Here is a 22011-nt window from a genome sequence, read left to right on the forward strand (position 1 = left end):
GACAGAGACAGAGAGACAGAAAGCAAGAAATCACCCCCCGGGGGATGACCATGCTGCAATCCCTTCTCCTTCTCCTCTATTCTCCTCTCGGGATTTTGGGCATGAGTTTAAGTTACCGGGTCTGGGACTCGAACTGCAGTCGACTACATGGAAGTTCAGTGACATAGCCATTATGCTAACTGCTGGTCCCACATTATTGCCCAGTTAAGAAAATCAAAAAAAAAAAAAAAAGGAAACATTTACAGAGCAAAATAAGTCAATATTCACTTAAATGTTAAATTATGACAGTGCTCCTTATTACTGTACACCAGTTGGAAAACTGGCCAGATGATGAATAAAGTCTGCAATTTCAAAAGAGATTTCTGATGTTCCAATTGTAGATGTACAAAACTGATGATATAGCTTTCCAAAATGTATACTTTCCAGAACCTGAAAGGATTTACCAATTTCCAGTTATCATTACTATGATTACAATTACTCCTCAGAGGCTGGTATGCTTGTTCCCAGGAATTGATAACAAATACACTTTTCAAAAATACACTTACTTGATGAAGATATAAACTGAATGTCTGTGAAATGTGTTTAAATAATATACTATCCTATTGTAGTCCACTTAGAAATGTATTCCCTTGACCCCCCCTAACAGGGACTTTTCTTTTCCTTTTCTTCCCAACTCCGGTAGACACCAGTCCATCTGTACTGGCTCCTGTGCTTCTCCTGACACAGACTCCTCATCTCTTCTTCCTCTAGCATCACCACTGGTCCTCTCTCCATTGGCCATATCTAATTGCCTTCACATATCCCTTAGTTTTCTAGGCATCTTTTCCAGATTTGTCACACGTGAGCAAACCTTGTTTAAAACTCCCTTCTTTGGCTCACTTAATTCTGTCCTCATCTTTCCAGCTGTGCATGTCCTGCTGCGTTAACTGTCATGGACTCCATCTTATGGGCCAGCATTCTGTAATTCTGTACTCTCCCAGTCTCATTTTCTCCTTTATCTGGCAAGGTCATCCCCAGCTTTAATCATTAGCCTCTGCAAATTACTTTCTCATTAATGTTCCTAAACTCAGGAACTCTTCTAATTCAGAAACCTTAAATCTAAGCATTTTAGAGATTTCTACACGTAGCAAATGAAGAATTGCATGATTTATTTCTTTTTTTCCCAGGTACACCCTCACCCTGACTACCCAACTGATCTCATCCTATCTGGGAACAGAACATCAATTATCTAGAACAGAAATTACTGATTTTGTTTTATCAATGGCCTTTAGGTACCCTGCCCCCTTTCCAGCCTCACGAGTACCACTTTTCTTCAGGGCCTCATTTATACTCTCTTACCCATACAAAGAGGTTGTTTCTCCCTTTAATGGCCTCTATTGCAACTAGTTTTTCAATCATACTAAAACTGTAAAGCCTTCAAGAGGCTCTCTGATGATTCTCAAATAAAACTGAGGTATGTTAGCATGCTTTTTTTTTTTTTTGAGAGGTTTTTGCTATAGGGCCTGTGTGCTCACCAGACAGACAGAGACAGACAGAGAGACAGAAAGCGAGAAATCACCCCCCAGGGGGGATGGCCATGCCACAATCCCTTCTCCATTCTCCTCTCGGGATCTTGGGCACGCACGCACACGTGCCCGGTGTGAGTTTTAAGCCACCAGGTCCGGGACGTGAACTGCGGTCGACTACGTGGGAGTCCAGCGACACAGCCATTATGCTAACTGTTGGTCCCCTGTTAGCATGCTTCTTCAATGGCCTCTATTATATCATTTTAAACTTACCACATATAACACACTTCATTAAAATGAGCTTCTTGCCACTATTGTCCAAATGCTCTCTCGTCACTCTTTAACCCCCCGGCAAGTTCCAAAACATTAAATCTGTAAAATCCACCTGATTCTTCAAGGCTCCACCTGATTACTGCCTCCAGGGAGGCCACCTATCCTTAACTGAAAGTACTCAGTCATTTCCCAAAAAACAGGTAAAAAAGAAATTTACAAATTTTACTTAGCCCTTGATTACTTTTTTAATGGCACTTGTCAAAACCTACTTTGATTTTTTTATATATGTATATGGTTTATTTTCTTCAATTAAACTATAAATTTTGGAAGGCACGTTATTTGTGCTTACATGCTTAAAGTAGCTAGTATAAAACTTTGTACTTAGTGGGCTTTTCACAAATATTGGCAGAATAAAATGAAACACTCATCTTTCCAAATGACTGAGATGATCAAGACACAAGTGTATGTACTCATTTTTCACGATAAGTAAACATATGTTTTTGTTTGTTTTTCTTTAACCTCCAACTTTTAAAACTTACTCAAGGACATATATTCTGCCTTTAACTATAATCTCAGCAGTAAGGCAGAACACATGTTCCACTGAATGTCTGGATACTATTCTTCCTTGCCATTTTTTTTAAGCATCCACCCCAAAAAAGATCAATTAGATTTTCATATTTTCTAATGCAGACAAAAAAGCATGAAAACTACATGTGGTGGGTTCCCCCACCCCCAAGTTCTCAGAAGCAGTTAAAAGAAAGCAAGCAAGAAAGCAAGAAAAAAGCTGTGTGTGAAGTAAGGATTTAGACAAAGGCCTCGGCACGGAGACTGTATACCTAAGAAAATCGTCTGTTTGGGTTTATACTTCCCCCTCCATTTTGTAGATCAAACTCAAATTGTGTGGTGGACTGAAGTAAATAAAACTCTCACATGTGAAATTCATTACTAAGAGGCTTTGAGAGAATATCTTGGTCAATCAAGGTTTTCCTCAAGTGCAAAGATTTCTAGCCCAGATCAGGCAACAGAGACATGTAAAAATGAAAAGAAAAAAAGCCACGAAATGATACCAGCTTCATAAAAAGTAGAATTTGTTCCGTGTGTGGGAGTAATAGACAAGGTTAAACTCTGTATCATCCTAAACCCGTTCTTTTATATTCTTCACATTAGACAGCGGATTGGGAGAGGCCCCTGTCTTTGTGGGGTAATCTCTGCAGTTACCGGCCCACCCTTGCAGTGATGATGTGCAGATTTATTAATCATCGATGGCGAGGACCCGAGGCTTACAGAAGGACTGTATCATTGGAAACAGTATGCTAGTTGGATGCAGTCTCTTTCATAATGTAAACACTGGCAGGAAAATCTGTATGAAGCATAGAGGAAATGCCATTTGCTTTAAGAGCAATGAGGAGAAAGGTGATAGGTAAAAGGGAAATTCACATTATGTTCTTGGATAGAAGGTCTAATTCTGTAATGAATGAAACAATGAGATGACATGCTCAGGGAAGGGGTAGGTAACCTCCTCATCAGTGGTGATACATCTACACAGTAGTGGCAATGTATCAGAGACATTAGAAACCAGAGTCTGTGAGCGTGGGAGTTAAAGTCTCCATGATCAGATGAGATTTCTCTTCTTGGCTGGATTCTCTGATCTACCTCAATGCTGTGAATATGCTTTTTGAAATGTTCCTAGAGCTATTCAAAGAAAATGCCTCTCAAATACCTAGAAGTCTTTAAAGGAAAAAAAAAAAAAGATGATTTCCTACATTCCATTCCCTTGATATTCTGCTTTAAAACCTTGAACTAGAAAGAGAAAGCACATCCGTGCATTAAAATTCCAGCAAGGCCGTCACTTTGTTTTCAAATGACATTCTGTGCACAAAGGTAAATCAGGCAGAAAGACTGCCTTCATGTTTTGATTTTCCACAGGGGAATTCCTTCAGTCATTTGAAGAGAGACCCCCCTGTACACACGAACACCTGATGTGCAGAAACCTTTGATACGTCATGGGTTTCTTATATACAGGAAGTGACTGGCTCAACTGAGCTGCCTGTCAGATTTAAGCTCTGATTAGAAAGAGACAGTTTAGAATATGTATATTACATGTTAATGTGAGCTGGTACTTCACAATCCAACACCCCTTTCCCATCTACACCTGCTCTCTCTTTTTTAAACGTTCAAAGCAAATGAAGCATAAAACGACATAAGAGCAAGACGAATTACATAAAAGGAGACAACTTATTACTTGAGCACCTAAGGAATTCTTAGTTTTATTGAATTCTTTTCTAACTTTCTTAGCTTTTCACTGATAAAGTCACCATTAAATTGCTATAATTAAAGAACCTAGCTGTGCCTGCCTCTTTCTAGATAGATCTTCCCTGTGAATCAGAGGCATTATGGCCTCACTGACAGTTACAGGAAAATAAATATGGTCACCCCAAAGTTACTTCAATTAACCTGGAAACACACTATTGTGAAGTGTGGGGCGCGCCAGTTACCACTGCAATCACAAGGACTCATGTCCTTCAGGTATCTTACAGATGAGAACCATCTTCTTACAGTTTATGTTTCTGAGAATGGTCATTTGTAAAAGACCGAGGGAAGAAGACTATGACTAGTTATGGCTGCAACACCATGCTATATTTGTTACATCGAAAGGTCTCAAGAATTAAGTCTTATCAATCCGACACTTCCCATAACAGAAGTCCACCTAAGTTCCTTGTCATCAGGGATCTGGTATCATTTGTAGTGAAATTTCAAGCAGTATGCTCAGTAATGTTCGACAGCAGGCAGCCTGTTATTACACTTAAGTTAATGATAGCTCAGGAGAAATAACTAGGATGGCTCTACCTACATACACCCCCATAACCATATTTTGGTGAAAATGTCTATGTATACCATAAGAAACAGAAGTTGTCAAAGTTAACTTACAGACTCTGCATGTTCCATCACTGCTAACACGAAGAAGACATATTCTTGACCGCTTTGGAGCTGCTTGTTTGTAAATCCACCATAATGCTTGTCATCCCCCAGGGTGAACTCAGTGGGAAGGACATCAAAGTGAGCAGCAATATATGGCTTTAATTCAACTTCTCTCCCATAACGGATGCTTCTGCGTTTCCTAGATATCTCTTTAAGCAGCTTAAGGAAAGAAGTGAGAAACAGAAAGAGAACTGTAAACAACAATAACCCAATTTATTGAGTGTTTAATGGAAGAAATTAATTCAGGACTGGGAAGAACCAAAATGCAATTTGTCCACATTTCACCTAACTAGGCAGCATCACTAAGTTGCAGTTCACACAATCTTTCAAATGCTTGTCTTCCTAGTAAGGTAAGATACTGGACTGCTATTTCAAGGCCCAGGGTAGAAACACTGGGTGAATAGATCTTCTACTTGTAGCTCATATCATTTCTTAGACTGAAACTATTCCCAAGGATAATAGTGGATCATAACTTGTCTCAGGAAAAAAAAAAAAATGATTGTATGAAGCTTTGGAGTAATCTGATAAAATGTCATCAAAATCTTTAAGTATGACCAAAGTTTAGGATGTTAGTAGTATTTAAGATCGTTTTTAGTAATAAGATTATTTATTTATTTATATGTATATTTATTTTCTTTAATTTTTATTTTTAGAGGTTTTATCTTAGGGCATGTGTGCTCGCTAGAGATAGAGACAGAGAGAGAGAAAGAGAGACAGAGTTAGAAGGAAAGTGAGAAATCACTCGTCCACACCAGGGGATGGCCATGCTGCAATCCCTTTTCCTCCATTTTCCTTTCAGGATCTTGGGCACACATGAACATGTGCCTGGTGTGAGTTTCAAGACACTAAGTCTGGGACTCAAACTGCGGTTGGCCATGTGAGAGTCCAGTGATGAAACCGCTATGCCATCTGCTGGCCTAGGGTAATAAGATACTTTATAAGATACGAATTCCCTCAAAACAGCAGAAACAGAATCCAATGAACAATTTTTAATATTCACATATTAAACAGACATTGCTACACATTTTTTGAAGGAAGATTTTTGCTATAGGGCATGTGTACTCGCCAGAGAGACAGAGTAAGAAAGTTAGATATCACTCCCCCCCGCCCCCCCTATGGGGAAGCTCACACCTCAATCCCTTCTCCTCCATTCTCCTCTCGGGGTCTTGGGTACACATACAAATGTGCCTGGTGTGAGTTTTGGGCCATCAGGTCCAGTACTCAAACTGTGGTTGACTAAGTGGGAGTCCAGCGATATAACCATTACGCCATTGCTGGTCCCTCATTTAACAACTTCTAGCTTGATTTTGCTCCTTGATTAACCATGTGCAGTGCAAGTCCTCACATTTTCCTCTTCGAATTTTGGGCATGCACTCACATGCACCTGGCATGAGTTTTAAGCTGCCAGGTCCAGGACTTCAATTTGTGGTGAACTACATGGAAGTCCAGTGACATAACCATTATGCCATCTACTGGCCCAAAATTAAATAAATAATTCTTTACCAAAAACAAAAAAACAAACAAACAAAAAACAAAAGGCCAGAAACGCAACATTTTAATTCTCTATCCTTATATCATCAAATTTTGGTTTACTTTCAATAGTGATGATAATGAGAGTAATGACAATTACCTAATATTAGTACTTACTAGGTGCTAGACACCACTTAGGGAGGCTAAAGATATATTAATTAATTTGTCCCTCATAATAACCCAGTAAAGTAGGTTACTTTTATCCCATTTGATAAATGAGAAAATTGATATGCAAAAGAACATTGCACTATTTTTCACTGTTACTAAAGGAAGATGAGAATACACTTAAGAGATCTGTTCAACCAGTTTTTAATAGTTGTTTTTTTTGTTTGTTTGTTTGCCTTTTTTTTTTTTTTAATTTCCAGAGGAGGCATGCACTCGCCAGAAAGACAGCAAGCGAGAACAAGAAAGAATGCACCCCACCAATGCGGAGTTTCACACTGCAATTCCTTCTCCATTTCTTGGTCCCGTTGGGATTTTGTGCATGTACACATACATTCCTGGTGTATTTTTCAAAGCCAGGGGACTGGGATTCAAAGTGCTGTCAGCCATGTGGAAATCGACTCCTTTAACTGCTAGGCTACAGAGATGATCCACCAAACCTATTTTTATTTATTGGTCACATATCCTCAAGGAAACAAAAATATGATGTCTGAGTTCTGATGATCTACCTTATTTTAACTCAGTATGTACTTAGATTTTTGTGTGTGTGGATGTGCATCTGCTTTTATTAACACAGATGAATATGTTATTTCCTTTTTCTGGAGGCTTAACATGCAAATTAAAAATTCAGACACCAAACACTTCATGCAATATTATACTGAAAAGTCATGACAAAGGTTATCGCTGATATGCAGTAAATAATGGTAGCCTGTTACTCTGAGAAGAAGATTGCTGCAGCTGAGCTGAACAGCTTTTTGAAGTTGGTTAATCAAAAACATTTACCATCAGTTGTTTATGTGCCTGTGTCCCCTCTTCTACTTCACTGATCAAACCCTACCTTGATTTTATTCATATTTCAGATACAACTGCCATAATTCATTCGAGTCATTGTCACTCCCACAAGTACCTGGTGCTAGGGTTTCTTTAGAAGACAATGGAAGTACTCCAAAATAAAATACTTGAGGTTTTTGGTGCTCCTTAGATCCAATGCAGTCATTCATTAAGGTCAAACCTGGAACATGACCCTGTTCCTTTAGGTTGTTCTAATCTCTGTGGGACACTTTCTATGTTATACTTTAAATGCTTCAAGTGAGCTCAGATGACATCGAAGTTAGCTTGTGTGTTGAAGTTACAACCACAAATGACTACATTATTTTTACAGCAGACCTTTGAAGTACAATGAAATGAAGAGCTTATGATGTATTACACGACCGGCCCTGAATTAAATATAACTAACATTTTGGGAATCTTTCTGCCCAAAATTCATTTTGACTATCAATATCTGCTCTGCCCAGTCTGACCTTGACAACAGGAGTTCAGGCCTATGAATTTATCATGTAGAGAGCATCCCTGGACAAAGGATAAATGAGCTCTGAAGATAATTTGGAGAGTGACTCCCTTTAGAAAGCCTTTTCGATTTTTTATGGGCCTAGATATGAGGCATGCATGTGGAAATCCCCTTAGGCCACCATTCTAGTCGATGATATGGTTCCAACAATTTGAATTATAGGCCTTTCTGAAAAATTACTTGGTCAAATACATTTAAGAGAAGAACACTGCTTTGTCAAACCTGGCAGTACCAAGCTATAGATAAAATTACTACAATGCTTTTATTATCCATGGTAGGGAGGAAAAAAAAATAAGAAAACTGTAGGGATCAGAAACTAGATGAGTAAGCATAAAGTGAGGCCATAGCCTACTTTCATTTGTTCTCCTCCACAATAGTAGCAAGACATATTGAAAGTAATTCTAGAAGATATAGCAAGGGCTTTAGTTCTTATATCAGATATAATTTCCATTTTCCAGTCAATGCATATCTTATTTCTTCCACCATTAATTCTACAATGTGATCTCAATTACATCAGTAAGAAAAGTGGGAAACAACCCATCCTGACCCAAAAATTTTGAATTAATGAAGTATTCTTTATCAAACTATTATACAGATTAATGCATCACAACTTGTGGGATGATTTAAATGACCCTTTGTCATAGGACTCAGCTGCATGGACCTGTACAAGTTAATTGCAAGAAAGTTCAATGTCATATAGCCCACCAGTACTGCTGTACATTTTGGAGGTTAAAATGAGGCTATAAATGAGATTCACTTCTTATAACTTACTATTCAACGCTTCTACTTCTAAGGAAAGTTTATTATTTTAAAGTACTTGATGTCAATCTGGCTTGGATTTCAATGCCTTGAAAACTTTAACAGGTAGAGAGATGGACACATTCTACAAGTTGCCTTTACATTTTAACTCCAATTTCAACTAAAATGGAATGGTGACAATTCTGTAATTCTGCTGAGAGCTGATTAACACAGCAAGGAGCATTACGGGATTTACTGATTAGTCAGTTACAAATAAAATCATATGTTGTTTCAAAATGCTTACAAAAGAATGACTGATCATTTTGCATCTTTGGATAAAGAATTGCAATCCCTCCAACAATACAAAATAAAGATTTTTGTTCCTTCATTTTTAACAGGAAAAAAACTGATTTGACCATAAATTATTTAACATGACTGAAATTGTATCTTACTTTTTAACCCCTGTAGTGATCATCTAACCACTGAACAGTGATACAAAAGCACAGGTGTAACCTCAAATTCATCTCCATTTCTGAACTAGATCAAATTTAACTGAGATGAATAAAAGAAATGAAGGATCCCACTTCTAGATATGACATATATCTGCCAAAGGAAGCTAACAGCCATTTTTTATCATGTCATTGCCTCAGTACGGATGCTGAAGTAAGTACCACCACCCTATACTGCAGTTAACAAACGTATTCTTTCCTTGCTTTGTTTGTGCTAATATGAGGCAAAGAGAATACTTAGAACTAATAGGTTACATTACGAAATGTGGCCTATGTTGTAAATAAATCCAATAAATTAAAACCTCAGATATCTCCTACTAAGGTCCTATTTGTCTTATGACCTAATTCAAAAGAGTATCTTTTTTTTTTTAAAGAGAGATTTTTGCTATAGGGTAAATGTGCTTACCAGAGAGATAGAGACCAACAGAAAATGAGAAATCACCCCCCTGGGGGTATGACCATGTTGCAATCCCTTCTCCTCCATTCTCTTCTTGGGATTTTAGGCACGTACACACTCACACACCCAGAGTGAGTTTTACGCCACTGGGTCCAGGCTTCGAACTGTAGTTGACTACATGGGAGTCCAGCAACATAATCATTATGCTATCTGCTGGCCCTCAAAAGAGTATCATGTTAAAACAACAAAGTTTCTCCTCTATTTCAAAATGTGAATCCTAGTTACCAACTTGTTGTGGCCCTCTGAGAACCTAACTTAACACTGTGTATAATACTTTCTCAACTAAATAAAAGTATACAATTCTTAGGCTCTTCACATTATGTATTAGCATTCAAAAAGTTGCTTTTTACAAACAGAATATGAATTAAAATAAAACTACTATGTAAAATTTTAGAAACTAAAATCATATTATTACTATTTGCTAGGTTTTATGCTATATTTCTTGCTTTGCTAAAAATTTTGTGATTTGTTTTGTTTTCCTAGGCAATTTAAACACATTTTAATTCTGAAAACCTACAGACTAGAGAGCAAGGCAAATATTTGCTAATCAGCAGAATTCAGAGGGGAACCTGGTCAATACCACACAGTAGGTTAAATGAACTCTTTCTGCAGTGTGCAATTTAGCATTTGTAAAAACCTTAATAACTATCGTACTAATGAAGGGCCTTGCAATGCCAATGAACAGTGATGAAGTCTTCCCTGACAATTCACTTCACTTTTCACACCTCTGCATCATGTTTTACAAAGGGTAAGGGGCAAACTATAAGGCCAACAAAGATTAGACAGGTTGTAAACTTTATTGCAGCTTAATGTCTTTTAATTAAAGCAAAAGGATCTGTCCTAAGGTCTCTAGAGGATGGCAGGCCCATACCACTGAACCATCCCTGCCTGCCATGCAGAAGTCAGCCCCTGGATTAGAAGCTGAAAGCCCTCCACAGGGAAAAGGAGGATATTTGATATATTAAATAACTAATGAAAGATACAGCCAACAAAGACATCATTACCTCATCTAATTCCATTTCATCTGGACTCTCCCATGGCTTGATAAATTTCCCACGAGATTTCTTCAAAGGCACAATTATTATGTAGTAACCTCTGCAAAGGAACGGATAGATAAATATAAAGTTAGTTCAGAGGGAAAAGAAAATGAATTTTCCTTTAAATCTTCCACAGATCAGTGATTGGGGTTGAAGGCAAATTATGAATATGGAGTGGCCTGTCCATTTCTTACATCAATGACAAATAACCACCTGTTTGTTCAATTTTAGAAACAACATGGGTAGACATTAATGCGTGACTTCAATGATCTTGTATGGTAATACGACCATGGCTGACTGCTCTTTATTAGTTATCATAAACCGAGCAGGCATGGTTTGTTAGGACCCTGGTGTGTGACACATCCAAGGCTGGTAGATCGAAATCTACCTCCACAAATTGCTGAATTAAATATTTCCTATGATGGTAATTTACAAGAGGACTTTTTAAAAGGAAGATACATGATAAAAATGACTCTTCATTTGCAGAAATACCTATTATTAGTTTACTAACCTAAAATGCTTTATCCTGATAAGGATAAAAAATTAAAAGCATACAGGTTATTCATAATCTCCTAACAATTATAGCAAGTCGGACAGAAAAGCTCTCCTGTTCCTACTCATCAGATCACAAATGCTACAGAAACATGGAGAGGATCAATTCCTAAAGGAGTTCGAAATCAATAGATCAACATAATGATATCCATAGGGAGAGCCAAAAATACTTGCTTCCTCATGTTGAGAATGGCCAACTAAACCTGAGTGATGTATAAAGCCAGCATCCAGAAATAGATCAAGATTATTTGCGAAGTTGTTACGTTCTCTACAGAGATTGTATATATCCTACTCCCAAACTGATGTGTAGGGACTCTGCTCACACCAATGTTTGGTAGAAACTGTATCAGGACTTTGAACGTAGTTAATACTAACACATTAGTCATTTCCTACTTCAAGGCATTGTATTAAATGCATAATCACATTTTACCTTCCATAGGACACTTCTTTTTTTTTTTTTTTTGGAGAGGTTTTTTTTCGCTATAGGGCGCGTGCGCTCGCCAGACAGACAGAGAGAGACATAGAGACAGAAAGCGAGAAATCACCCCCCAGGGGGGATGGTCACGCCGCAATCCTTTCTCCTCCATTCTCCTCTTGGGATCCTGGGCACGCACGCACACGCGCCCGGCGTGAGTTTTAAGCCACCGGGTCCGGGACGTGAACCGCGGTCGACTACGTGGGAGTCCAGCGACATAGCCATTACGCTAACTGCTGGTTCCCCATAGGACAATTCTTTAAAGACAGCCTAGGTACAGGTTCCAAGGCTATAGAGACAGGTCACAGACAAAAATGATCCAGATACATTAAATAACTGCCCAAGTTAAAATGGATAGTGAAAGATTTCAAAACTTAGTTTCTCTCTCTCTTTTAAATTTCTCTCTCTCTCTCTTTCATTTCCTGCATGTATTAAGTAATTTTCTAAGGACTTCATCAATTTTGTGGAGATATATTGTTAACCTTTGTTAACAAGCCTTAAATTTTACCTCTTTCTTCTAAAAGCTCGCTAATTCCATACACGTACGCATACAGAATCACACAAAATAGGAAACCCAATGGAGGGCCAAATAACCTGAGGTTTTCTACAATATAGGCTCAGTGTTCAGCTTCCAAAGGGGAGAAGATGCAAAGCATGTCTTTCTGAGCCAGTGGTCAGCCCTTTGTCTTTTCTTGTGCCTAGAGAAGGAAGGAGGTGGCACCAGGAAAGCCTGTAGCATCTGATGCTGACTTTACTGATGGAACTTTCTTTCACAATAGTTTTTTTTTTTTTTTTTAAAGTTAATTCTGTATCTTCTGAATAATCATCTCAAAATATCCCATAGTAGTGTATTTTGAGGTAGCATATTTTAGTTCCCCACAAATGAAAATATACACTCACCCAAACATACCCGGCATCTTTATTTTTTTTATTTATCGAAGAGTGTATGTATATGCATGAGAGAGAGAGAGAGAAAGAGAGAAGAGAGAGAGAGAATGAATCACTCTGGACAAAGTGTCCTCATGCTGCAATCCCCTTCCTCCAGCTCTCTGATTCGTCAAGATCTTGGGTAGGCAGTAGGTATGTTTCAAGCTTAGCAGGCTAGGTATCCAGCCTGTTTTCTTTGATTTAAAGTTTGTTTGTTTATTTATTCATTTATTCCTTCCTTCCATAAAGTGAGAGACCAAGAGAAAGAGAGAGACAGAGACATGCACCCCCAACAGAGTGTTCATGGTCTGATCCACTCACAGGCTCAGCCAGCCCAGATCATGGGCACATGTACTTCCAAAGTATTCAAGGAGGTCTCCAGATTCAAACTCAGAACAAACACATGGGTCAATCTTGCCCCGTGCTTCCTTGCCACTGCTCATCACTCAGTCTCCTCTACCCATAAACCTTTAATAGAGAAGGCTATACACAGGACCAAGAGATGAGGCGGAGGATGCTACCAGCCCTAGACCATGTAGTATCGAAAGAAAAACAGCATGCGGGACCAGCAGGTGGCATGGTGGATAAGGTGCTGGACACTCCCATATGGCGGACCACGGTTCAAGTCCTGGGCCTGGTAGCTTGCTTTCTCACTTTCTCTCTCTCTCTGTCTCTGTCTCTCTCTGATCAAATTAAAATGAATGAAAAAATAAAATTAAATAAAATAAATATTTTAAAAAGTGTTAAAAATCACTGATTTTAAGAAAAGAAAAGAAAAGCAGCATGCACTCAAAGTTGTCTTTCTACTCATCTCAAAGCAAAACTTTTAATAAATGTTCTGTGGTAAAAAGCTCCATTTCCATAAATGAAGACTAGAAATGAGCTGTCCAATATATTGGGCTAATGGAAAAGTCTTGACGTATTTTTCTGCTGTTTTTTTTTTTTTATGTAAAAATGCATCATGGCTTTTCTGACAACCCAACAGCATCCCCTAGTCTGGAGTTAGATGAGCTATAAATGTAGAACACATTGGTTTTCAAAGACTTTGGATGAGAAAACGTAAAATATCTCAATAATAATTTTTTCCACAGTGATTACATGTTTAAATGATAATATCCTGAATATATTGGGGTCAACAAACTATGTTATTAAAAGTTATTTCATCTGTTTCTTTTTACATTTTCGCTGTAGCTCCTAGACATTTTAAAGTTCCACAAGTGTCTCTCATTATTTTTTGATGGGCAGTGCTGCTCTAGAGTGTTCTGGTGAAGAATATGGTACCTGGAGCATCCCTCTTTAGCAATTCAATGTGGCCCAGAATTTGGGCTCTGCTTCTAAAGTGTTGTGTGATTTTGGGCTGATCATGTAATTTCCTGAACCACAGCTACATATTCTGAAAAGTCAAAGTAAACAGCATCATGCTGGGACTTGGAAAAAATGAAATAAATGAACCAAAAACCTTAGCACAGTGCGTGGGGCAAGTAGTACTAAGCAAACAAGAGCTGTTTTTGGCTAGTAAAGTGGGAGACCTTAAAGGTGGCAGAGAGGCATCTGAACTAGCTTATTCAGTCAGACATGATGAAATCCTATGAGATGCATGTTAAAGAACTCATCACACCTTTTTTCCCTCTAATCAAGAATTCAAGGCAAACCAGACAACCATACTAGAACCCCTTTCCAGGGTGCTGTGAGCAACTAATCAACAGATACACAAGATAACATCACCTGGCCATGTGTTTTCTCTCCTACAAATAATCATGATCATCAAGCAGGGTGAGCAGAAGGAAGAGTTGGAGTGTACAAGAGAAGCCAATTGCTTTTATTTTATGACCCAGAGCAAGATTCCTCCTTTTCCTGTCCTCCCACCACCTGAAGGATTTGCCAAATAAGTCTTTCATGTTAAATAGGCATGGAAAAGAATGACAGAGGCTGCAACTGAGCGTAGAAAACAACACTGCAGATGTACTTGATAAACACACTTGTCAGGGAACTTGCTTTTCACTACCAAGTGCACAGTTAGGAGAACATCTCTTTGCCTAAAGCATCGATACTGCACGTGATCAGACAGCTCCCACTGTCCTCTTTTAGATTCTTCTAAATCAAGGTTAAGCTGATGAATTCTATTAATTTATCTTCTGCTTTCATACTTCCAGTTGCCATTCTTGTATATGCAAAAAAAAAGAGAAAAAAACTAAAACAAAAACAAAAACAAAACACAAAACTCCATTATTCTTTCTCCTACAGCACTTCCCAGCTATTCATTTTACTCATGACTGGGATAAGAATTGAACAGATTTCAACATAACAAGTAACTAATAATGTGGCCAGATATCCATTACCTTTTCTCTTCCCTGATCCCTAAAATATTCATCTAGGGCAGTCAAAGTGGAGTTTACTTTCAAGTAGCTCTCACACACTGGCAGAAATGGAGTACTGCAATTTGGAATTCCATACAGCGGGCCTTGTCTAGTTTTAAATCAACACAACTTAACTGTGTTCCCTGAAACTATGGCTTTGAAAATACCCATTCCCTTCCCTCACCTGTAACCTAGCTTTCCCCCAAGATTACTGCTTCCCTAGCAGCTTTCTCACTTAGTGGCTGTTGACTCATCCCTCCACCCTTCTCATGAACCTGAGGCTAGAGATGAGCTGTTCCCTACCCCAGCCACTACCCTGAACTGAGATGTGCTCTAAGTGTCAAAGAGCACAAAGGAGTTCAAAGACTTTGTATGGGGGATAAAAAAAGTTCTTTCCTGGCTCCCTTTTGCTACTTGAAGGCATCTTTCCTTTACTCTTACTAAAATATAAAACAAATCCCACCATTTTTGAAGTTCATGCAGTTTGACTACATCATCTCTGCTTGATTTTTGCAATCTCTCCATCATCTCTGTTGTTATGAAAGATTTGTTTGTAGCGTTTCTGGTTTTCTTTTCTCCCTAAATCCTGCCATCATTTTGAGTGATTGCAACCTCCACCCCCAAATTTTAGATCTTTCAACTCTTCCTCTCGATGCCCACCACCTCTGCTGTAACACAAGTGAAATCTATAGTTGCCATTCTCTGTGCTTAAATCCAGGGAGGTCAACACAGCCTGAGAAGTCCTGTGTGGGACAGAATATACCAGAAACTTACGCTCAGCAAATTCAGTGACTCCCTCCACACAGTCTGGTGATCTTACCTCTATCTAATAATCTCTCTAGTTACCTAGTACTTCGAGTTCCTGCAATAAGTTTTTCCATTTTTTCCTTCTAGCCTCAAACCTCAGATTCCATATTATCATGTAGAAGATAACCATGTCTCTTATATTCAGAGAAAATACAATTATCTAAAAAAGAATTTCCTTACCATCTGTCTACCACACTAAACTAATCAATATAAGCTTATCTATGTCTGTGCATAAATCACAATCTTTCCCTTTGATTCAATAGAAGGGCTGGCCCTACTTTTTATGGCCATTATCTATTTTTTGAGTTGGCTTTTACTTTCTCACTTCTCTTAGGAAGTATACAATATTCCTTCTCTCTCATCTCTTTCAGCTTCTCCCTTCTCACTGGATCCTCTCCATTGGCTTTCAACCATTGTAAAGATCTGCCATTAAAAACACGACCATATCCCACTCTTCTCATCATCCTTTCCATCTCCCACCTCTTCCTGTCAATATAGTCTTACTGTTTCCATTTCCTTCCCTTGCTCTCACCTCCAGCTGGCTGTGCTCAAGCTCCTGCCTCTTCACTCCAGCTCACTACCTTTGCCACAGTTCTCAGTGACCGCAATAGCATTCCATCAAAAGCAGAACTTCTGGTCCTCTCTCTCTTATTTGACTTCTCCATAGAATCTTATCATGTTGATAAGATCCTCCAAGATCCTTCCCTATATCTGTGAGGGAACTCTTTTTTCCTACTTGCATTTCTTACCATGATCAACATTTTTTCCTTAACAGAATTTATTATCTGCTACCCAACTCTTAAATGGTGAAGTTCATCAAAGCTCCAGCCAAGGACTTTTTTTCACAACCCATTTTCTTACCAGGAGATTTCATTCCAGCTCAGAGTACCCGTAAGTAAATGCAAATGATTATGATTTGCATTTGAAAATACCCATGCTCTTCCCTCACCTGTAACCCAGCTTTCCCCCCAAGGTTACTGCTTCTCACTTAGTGGCTGTTGACTCATCCCTCCACCCTGCTCATGAACCTCTTCATACAGTCTCTGAACTCCTGTGTGCTCTTTTACACTTAGAGCACATCTCAGTTCAGACTAGTGGCTGCTGTAGGGAAGGGCTCATCTCTAGACTCTGCGGTTCATGAGAAGGGTGGAGGGATGAGTCAACGGCCACTAAGTGAGAATGCTGCTCGGGAAATGATTCTAGACTAGACTATCTCTAGTCTAGAATGATCCTCTGAATTCCACAGTTTTATCCAATTCCAACTTCACGTCCCCATTTCTATGACACAAAAGTATTCAAAATTACTATGACTAAAATGAAACAATATGCCTTTGGAAATAAATCCTCCAATACTGTACCACATTCATTTCTTTTCACATGTCAGAAATCTAGGGGTTATCACTGACAAGCTGCTTCTCTTCTCTCCATTCCTCATACCTAATCTCTTGCCAAGTCCTATTACTTCCCAACCCTCTCTCTAGTATAATTACTTCTCTTCATCTTATGCCTGAATTATTACCCAGGTCTCCTTTCTCTTTCCATTGACTTTAGCCCCTTTTAATCCAATCTCTAGAATTTTTTCACAATACAAAATTGATTGTACCATTTCCACTTAATAAAACATTTCAATGGATCTTCATGTCTTAGAATAAAGATAAAAAGGTATTATAAGACCCAGCAGGATTTTAAATGAGTCTATCTACCCACATCCTTTGAGCTGTAGTTTGATGGGCTTTCAGTGTCTGGATTTTACGTTTGTCCATTCTGTTTCACGTGACTAACACCTTTTATCACTTCCACCAAGGTAACTTCTCTTTCTTCAAATACCAATTCACTCATTTCCTAAATGAAATCTTCATTGATTAGATCAGTTACCCATCTTAGATGATCTCAATGGACCATCTGTAGTCTATAGGTTTCTCATACTGTTTAAGAACTGTTTCTATATGTAGCACAACATTACTAAAGCTGACGTGTATATAATCTCCATGACATTTGCTTAACTTTGCCATTTTAGTCACTGAGTTGCTTTTCCTGATGAAAAGCAGAGGTAGGTAGGGCAGGTGGTTCTTCTAAACCAGGCAGTCAAAGGCATTTGAGGGCCTTATTTCTCCAACAGAACTTTCAGCTCTGTCTCATCAAGCTTTTTTTCCTTTCTTCAAACAAGTAATGGCATACCCAAATACAGTTTATGGAAAATACAATTCCTTGCTGTAAAAATTATCGTGTTTACCAGTACTGGTAACTCTTTTCCTACTCTCAAAGGACATTAAGGAAGATAAGACGATTCAGATAGGAGGTGTGAAATGGAGAGCTAATATGTGCCCTACAAGTTCATATCAACCAAATTATATAAACTCAAAAAACTTGCTTGACGAAGGACATTTGGAGAAGGGATATAGAGGTTGAGCATTGACGGGATGGGGAGGTGTGGTGTTATCTGCTGAAGATATTTTGATCAACAGGTCTGGGGAGAAATGTGCACATATCAAAATGGTCTCATTGTAAGTCAAACAATATGATTGAAAGTATATACAAAAAAATAAAATAAATTTAAAAAAGGAAAAAAAAGAAAAAAAAACTTGCGTGAAATGAAAAAAAAATTGCTTTGGAATTAGATCTGCTTTATATGTCAGTAAAACTAAACTCTACACTTTGCTTTGCCTCTCTGATTCAAGCCTGAAGTTTAGGCTCAAAACACCTTTTTCAACACTGACTCTAAATATTAAACTAATAGAAAAATAAATAACTTCAGAATCAATATATGTGGAAAGCCCTTGACTACTTATAAAGTAAGCTGTGTTTTCCCAGTATATTAGATTTAATTAGGTAAGTTAAATCTAACCTTCAGAATTTTAATTATATTAAGTAAAGTTTTACTAATTTCATTTAATATGTTATCATCAAGGGACACAGCTCCATATAATTATATGAGAAGGCAAGCTCTGGTCTTCGCAGCAGTCCCACTTCAAATTCAGCCAGGCTTTTTGTATTAGCAGTAAGTATTAGTATTTTTTAAACTCGTTATTTAACTGGGTGATCAAAATTTATCTTAGAATTTAATGATGAGTTTTATTCCTTGGATAACTTTTGAGATCTCTCACTCTCTCATCTATCTATCGGTCTCTCAATATTTTTTTGCTTTGGTCATTTGGGCACGTATTGTTTATATCAAATTAATTTGCCATACAAAAACCATAGCAGGTTGAATAATCATTACTAGTTTTATGTTTAATTAAGTCTTTGAGGGCCAGCAGGTGGCATGGTACTTAAGGCACTGGATTCCCACATGGCTGACCATGGTGGGAGTCCCGGACCTGGCACCTTGAAAATCATGCCATGTGCATGTGCGTGCATGGCCGAAATCCTGAAAGGAGAATGGAAGAGAAGGGACTGCAGCATGACCATCCCCTGGGGGCAGGGGCTGTTACTCACTTTGCCTCTTTCTCACTCTCTCAGGTGAGCACATGCACACTATGGCAAAAACAAAAATCAAGACTGAATAATTTTTAGTTGTGTGCTGTGAGGGAAGTTACTTGTCTTAATAATGATTTTTCTCACTTGCAAAACGGAGGAGGGCATTGTTGGCCTTTGGGAGGCCTCCATCTTTACCTTTCCTCTAAATTCTCTTTGTAACCTACTGGTTTTATTGCTTCATGATAATTCACACACATTTCCATGATCTGTGCTCAAACACGTGTGCCTTGTGGCTCTTGTTTCTAAGGCTTGCCTAGGACTGTCTTGTTTATGACCGCTTCTTATGGAGTTCTTTGCTGGTTAGCTAATTGTCTAAAATAAAATGCCCTGAATTGGCCAATAAATTCTGTGATCACAGGGACAGGGCTGGGGTTCAGAATGTGTGGGCTCTGAAACCAGACTGCCTGAATTAAGTTTTCCCTCTCTTTTCTAATATTGTGTACCAGGGCAAGTTGGTCCATTCCATAACTGCCTCAGCTATAAAACAAGAAATACCTTCTTGTAAGGAGTGTATTAATGTAAGAAATGTCCTTTGAATAGCATGATAATCTACTTCACAGGATTACTTTGAGACTTAAATGAAACCTTCTAATATCTTTAGTAAATTACACAGCACTTTAGAAATTTAAACCTTTGGTACTGGAGTTAATATGATAAATTACTCTTTTTTTTTTAATTGTCACAGGACATATGTACTTATCACAGAGACCAAGAAACAGGGGTGGTAAGGGTTAGAGAGAGCACCACCTAATGGGACATAGTAATATTTAGTCCCTTCTCCTCCATCTCTCCATTCTGTTAGGATTTTCGTCCCATATATTTTTCAAGTCTCTGGCTGGGATTTAAACCTTGGTTGGCCATGTAGGATTTGGCCCCCTTAACTGATAGACCATGGGACAGGCCCTGATAAATTACTCTTTATTAAACTGCTAATAGTAGTATGCAGATTTTAGGAAGCAACATTACAAGGCAGGCTTTCAGAAAAATCATCATTTTTAAAAGAAAAGGAAAAACTAGGGAACCTGAAAGATAAATTAGTAGGAACAAAGAAATTTAAATTTTCATACAATACTTAAAATTCATTTCCATTTTTATATGCGTAAGACAGTTGCTATGTCATAAATTTACATTGAGTACCTCATGGTTGCTTTCTCTCCTAGTACAATCTGTACAGCATACCTTTTTTACCATCCAGAGTAACAGTCTCCTCAATAAAGTCACAGAAGTTCTCTTGGTCCTCACAGTATGCTTCAGAAGAATGATGGCACTGTTAGATTTTCTGATTGGCATTTTGTACCCTCAATCAATAGACTGAGGGTACAAATAATGGTAGGAGCACCACAGAAATCTTAATTCCAGAAGTGTTGTACCCTTAATGCTGTTTTAGTTGGAATTCAGTCTTTTCTTGAGGAGCTCTCCACAAAAAAATACAAAGCCAATTGTGAAAAATATAGAAGTAAGGAACGATGTCCGCCTTACGTTTTTATGACACAATTCTGTTTTTAGGCAGTGAGAGGTTGGCAGGGTAGAGATCAAGATCTCCCAATTAACTTGACCAGATATTAGAGAAGCATTGTTCCTGCAGGTAAATAAAACTGGTTCTAATCGTCAACCTTGCATTTGGCTCAAAAGCAAATAGGAAGCATTTTTTCTAGATAGCTTTTGTTTAAATAAAAGTTAGCAACTTGCCCATGGTTGTGAAATGAGTACTGTTTCCTACTCTCTTTCTCCGACTGATGGAAAAACTACACTGCTTTTTCTAATTTCTTAACTTGCAGAGTACTGCAAATGCTGTAACATGGTACAGTGTCTCCTAATACTTGATCATGACACATAACTAACACAGGAGACAAAGTGGGTAACTTTATGCCATTATCCCTCCTCAAAGCCCAGTGTATGTAAACCATTTAAGGCTTTTCACTGATTGATTCACTTTCCATTTTTCATGGTTTCATTCTTTTTCAACTCAAGTATGTTCCTGATTTAGTCTTCCATTCCCTTTTCCCTCAGGAGGGTCTTAGGATATATTTTTGAAATTCTTTCATTCTTTTCTAGAAAAAATTTTTCCCCATAATACTGGTTTTTTTTTTTTTGCTCAATAATGGTCTCATCTCACATCAATTTTTTTTTTTTTTTTTTTTTTTTCTCAATAATGGTCTCATCTCTTTCATTGTTACCAAAGTTGCATACCTTTCTCTGGTCTGATATTTTAAATATTAAAAGGAGAAAGCATATAAATAAAACAAAGAGAAAAACTGAACCAGCTCAACAAAAACACTAAAAGAATCCATTCTGCAATATTCTTAAACCATTCAAAAATTGGAAAATGAAATTAAAGCTGATGACCAGTGGACTAAAAATATCAGTTCCCATTAATGTCTAACACATTCTATGAAGACGATTTGGTGAGCAGCCTTTAAATATCATATTTTATATAAATAATGAAACGTCCGGAAAACTAAGTTAATAGTAAATGCTGTAGAATGTACTATACTATTTTTATCTTTCAACTGCTCTTTTCGTGAATAGGCATGCATTTGTTTTTAATGGATTGAATTTACAGTCTATATCTTTTCCCTGTTCTTTCACTATTTGCAACTTTTTCACCTTTGCTAAATTTTTCCTGTTCTTCAAGATTCAGAGTAGATCTCATCTCCTTTAGGGTGCCTCCCCTGACACCAAGGTTGTGATAAAACTCGATATTTATGTTTCCACAGTACTCACCCCATTATATTCACATTATCTAGTTTCTGTATATGTTTTCCTACTATCACGTAGGACTTTATCTCAGTCATCTTTCTATTTCCAGACAGAACACTGGCAATATACTGTGGATAGAATATGCATTTGTTAGATGGCAGCCGGAAGGTCTTAGCTG

General features: G+C 38.0%; 1 protein-coding gene across 24 annotated transcripts in view; it reads right to left on the reverse strand.

Annotated features, from left to right (window-relative positions):
• Nucleotides 1-22011, reverse strand: part of PTPRD (protein tyrosine phosphatase receptor type D) — a 457704-nt gene that overhangs the window by 148708 nt on the left and 286985 nt on the right. For all 24 annotated transcript variants that reach the window (XM_006150805.1, XM_006150804.1, XM_027772789.1 and 21 more), the window contains 2 exons: nucleotides 10506-10596; nucleotides 4707-4916 (listed from right to left, as the gene is read on the reverse strand). In XM_006150805.1, the coding sequence (XP_006150867.1) occupies nucleotides 4707-4916; nucleotides 10506-10596 (301 nt within the window). The remainder of the gene's footprint in view (nucleotides 1-4706; nucleotides 4917-10505; nucleotides 10597-22011) is intronic.

This window comes from Tupaia chinensis, unplaced genomic scaffold, assembly GCF_000334495.1.
Source record: "Tupaia chinensis unplaced genomic scaffold, TupChi_1.0 Scaffold000298_1, whole genome shotgun sequence".
Taxonomy (NCBI): Eukaryota; Metazoa; Chordata; class Mammalia; order Scandentia; family Tupaiidae; genus Tupaia; species Tupaia belangeri.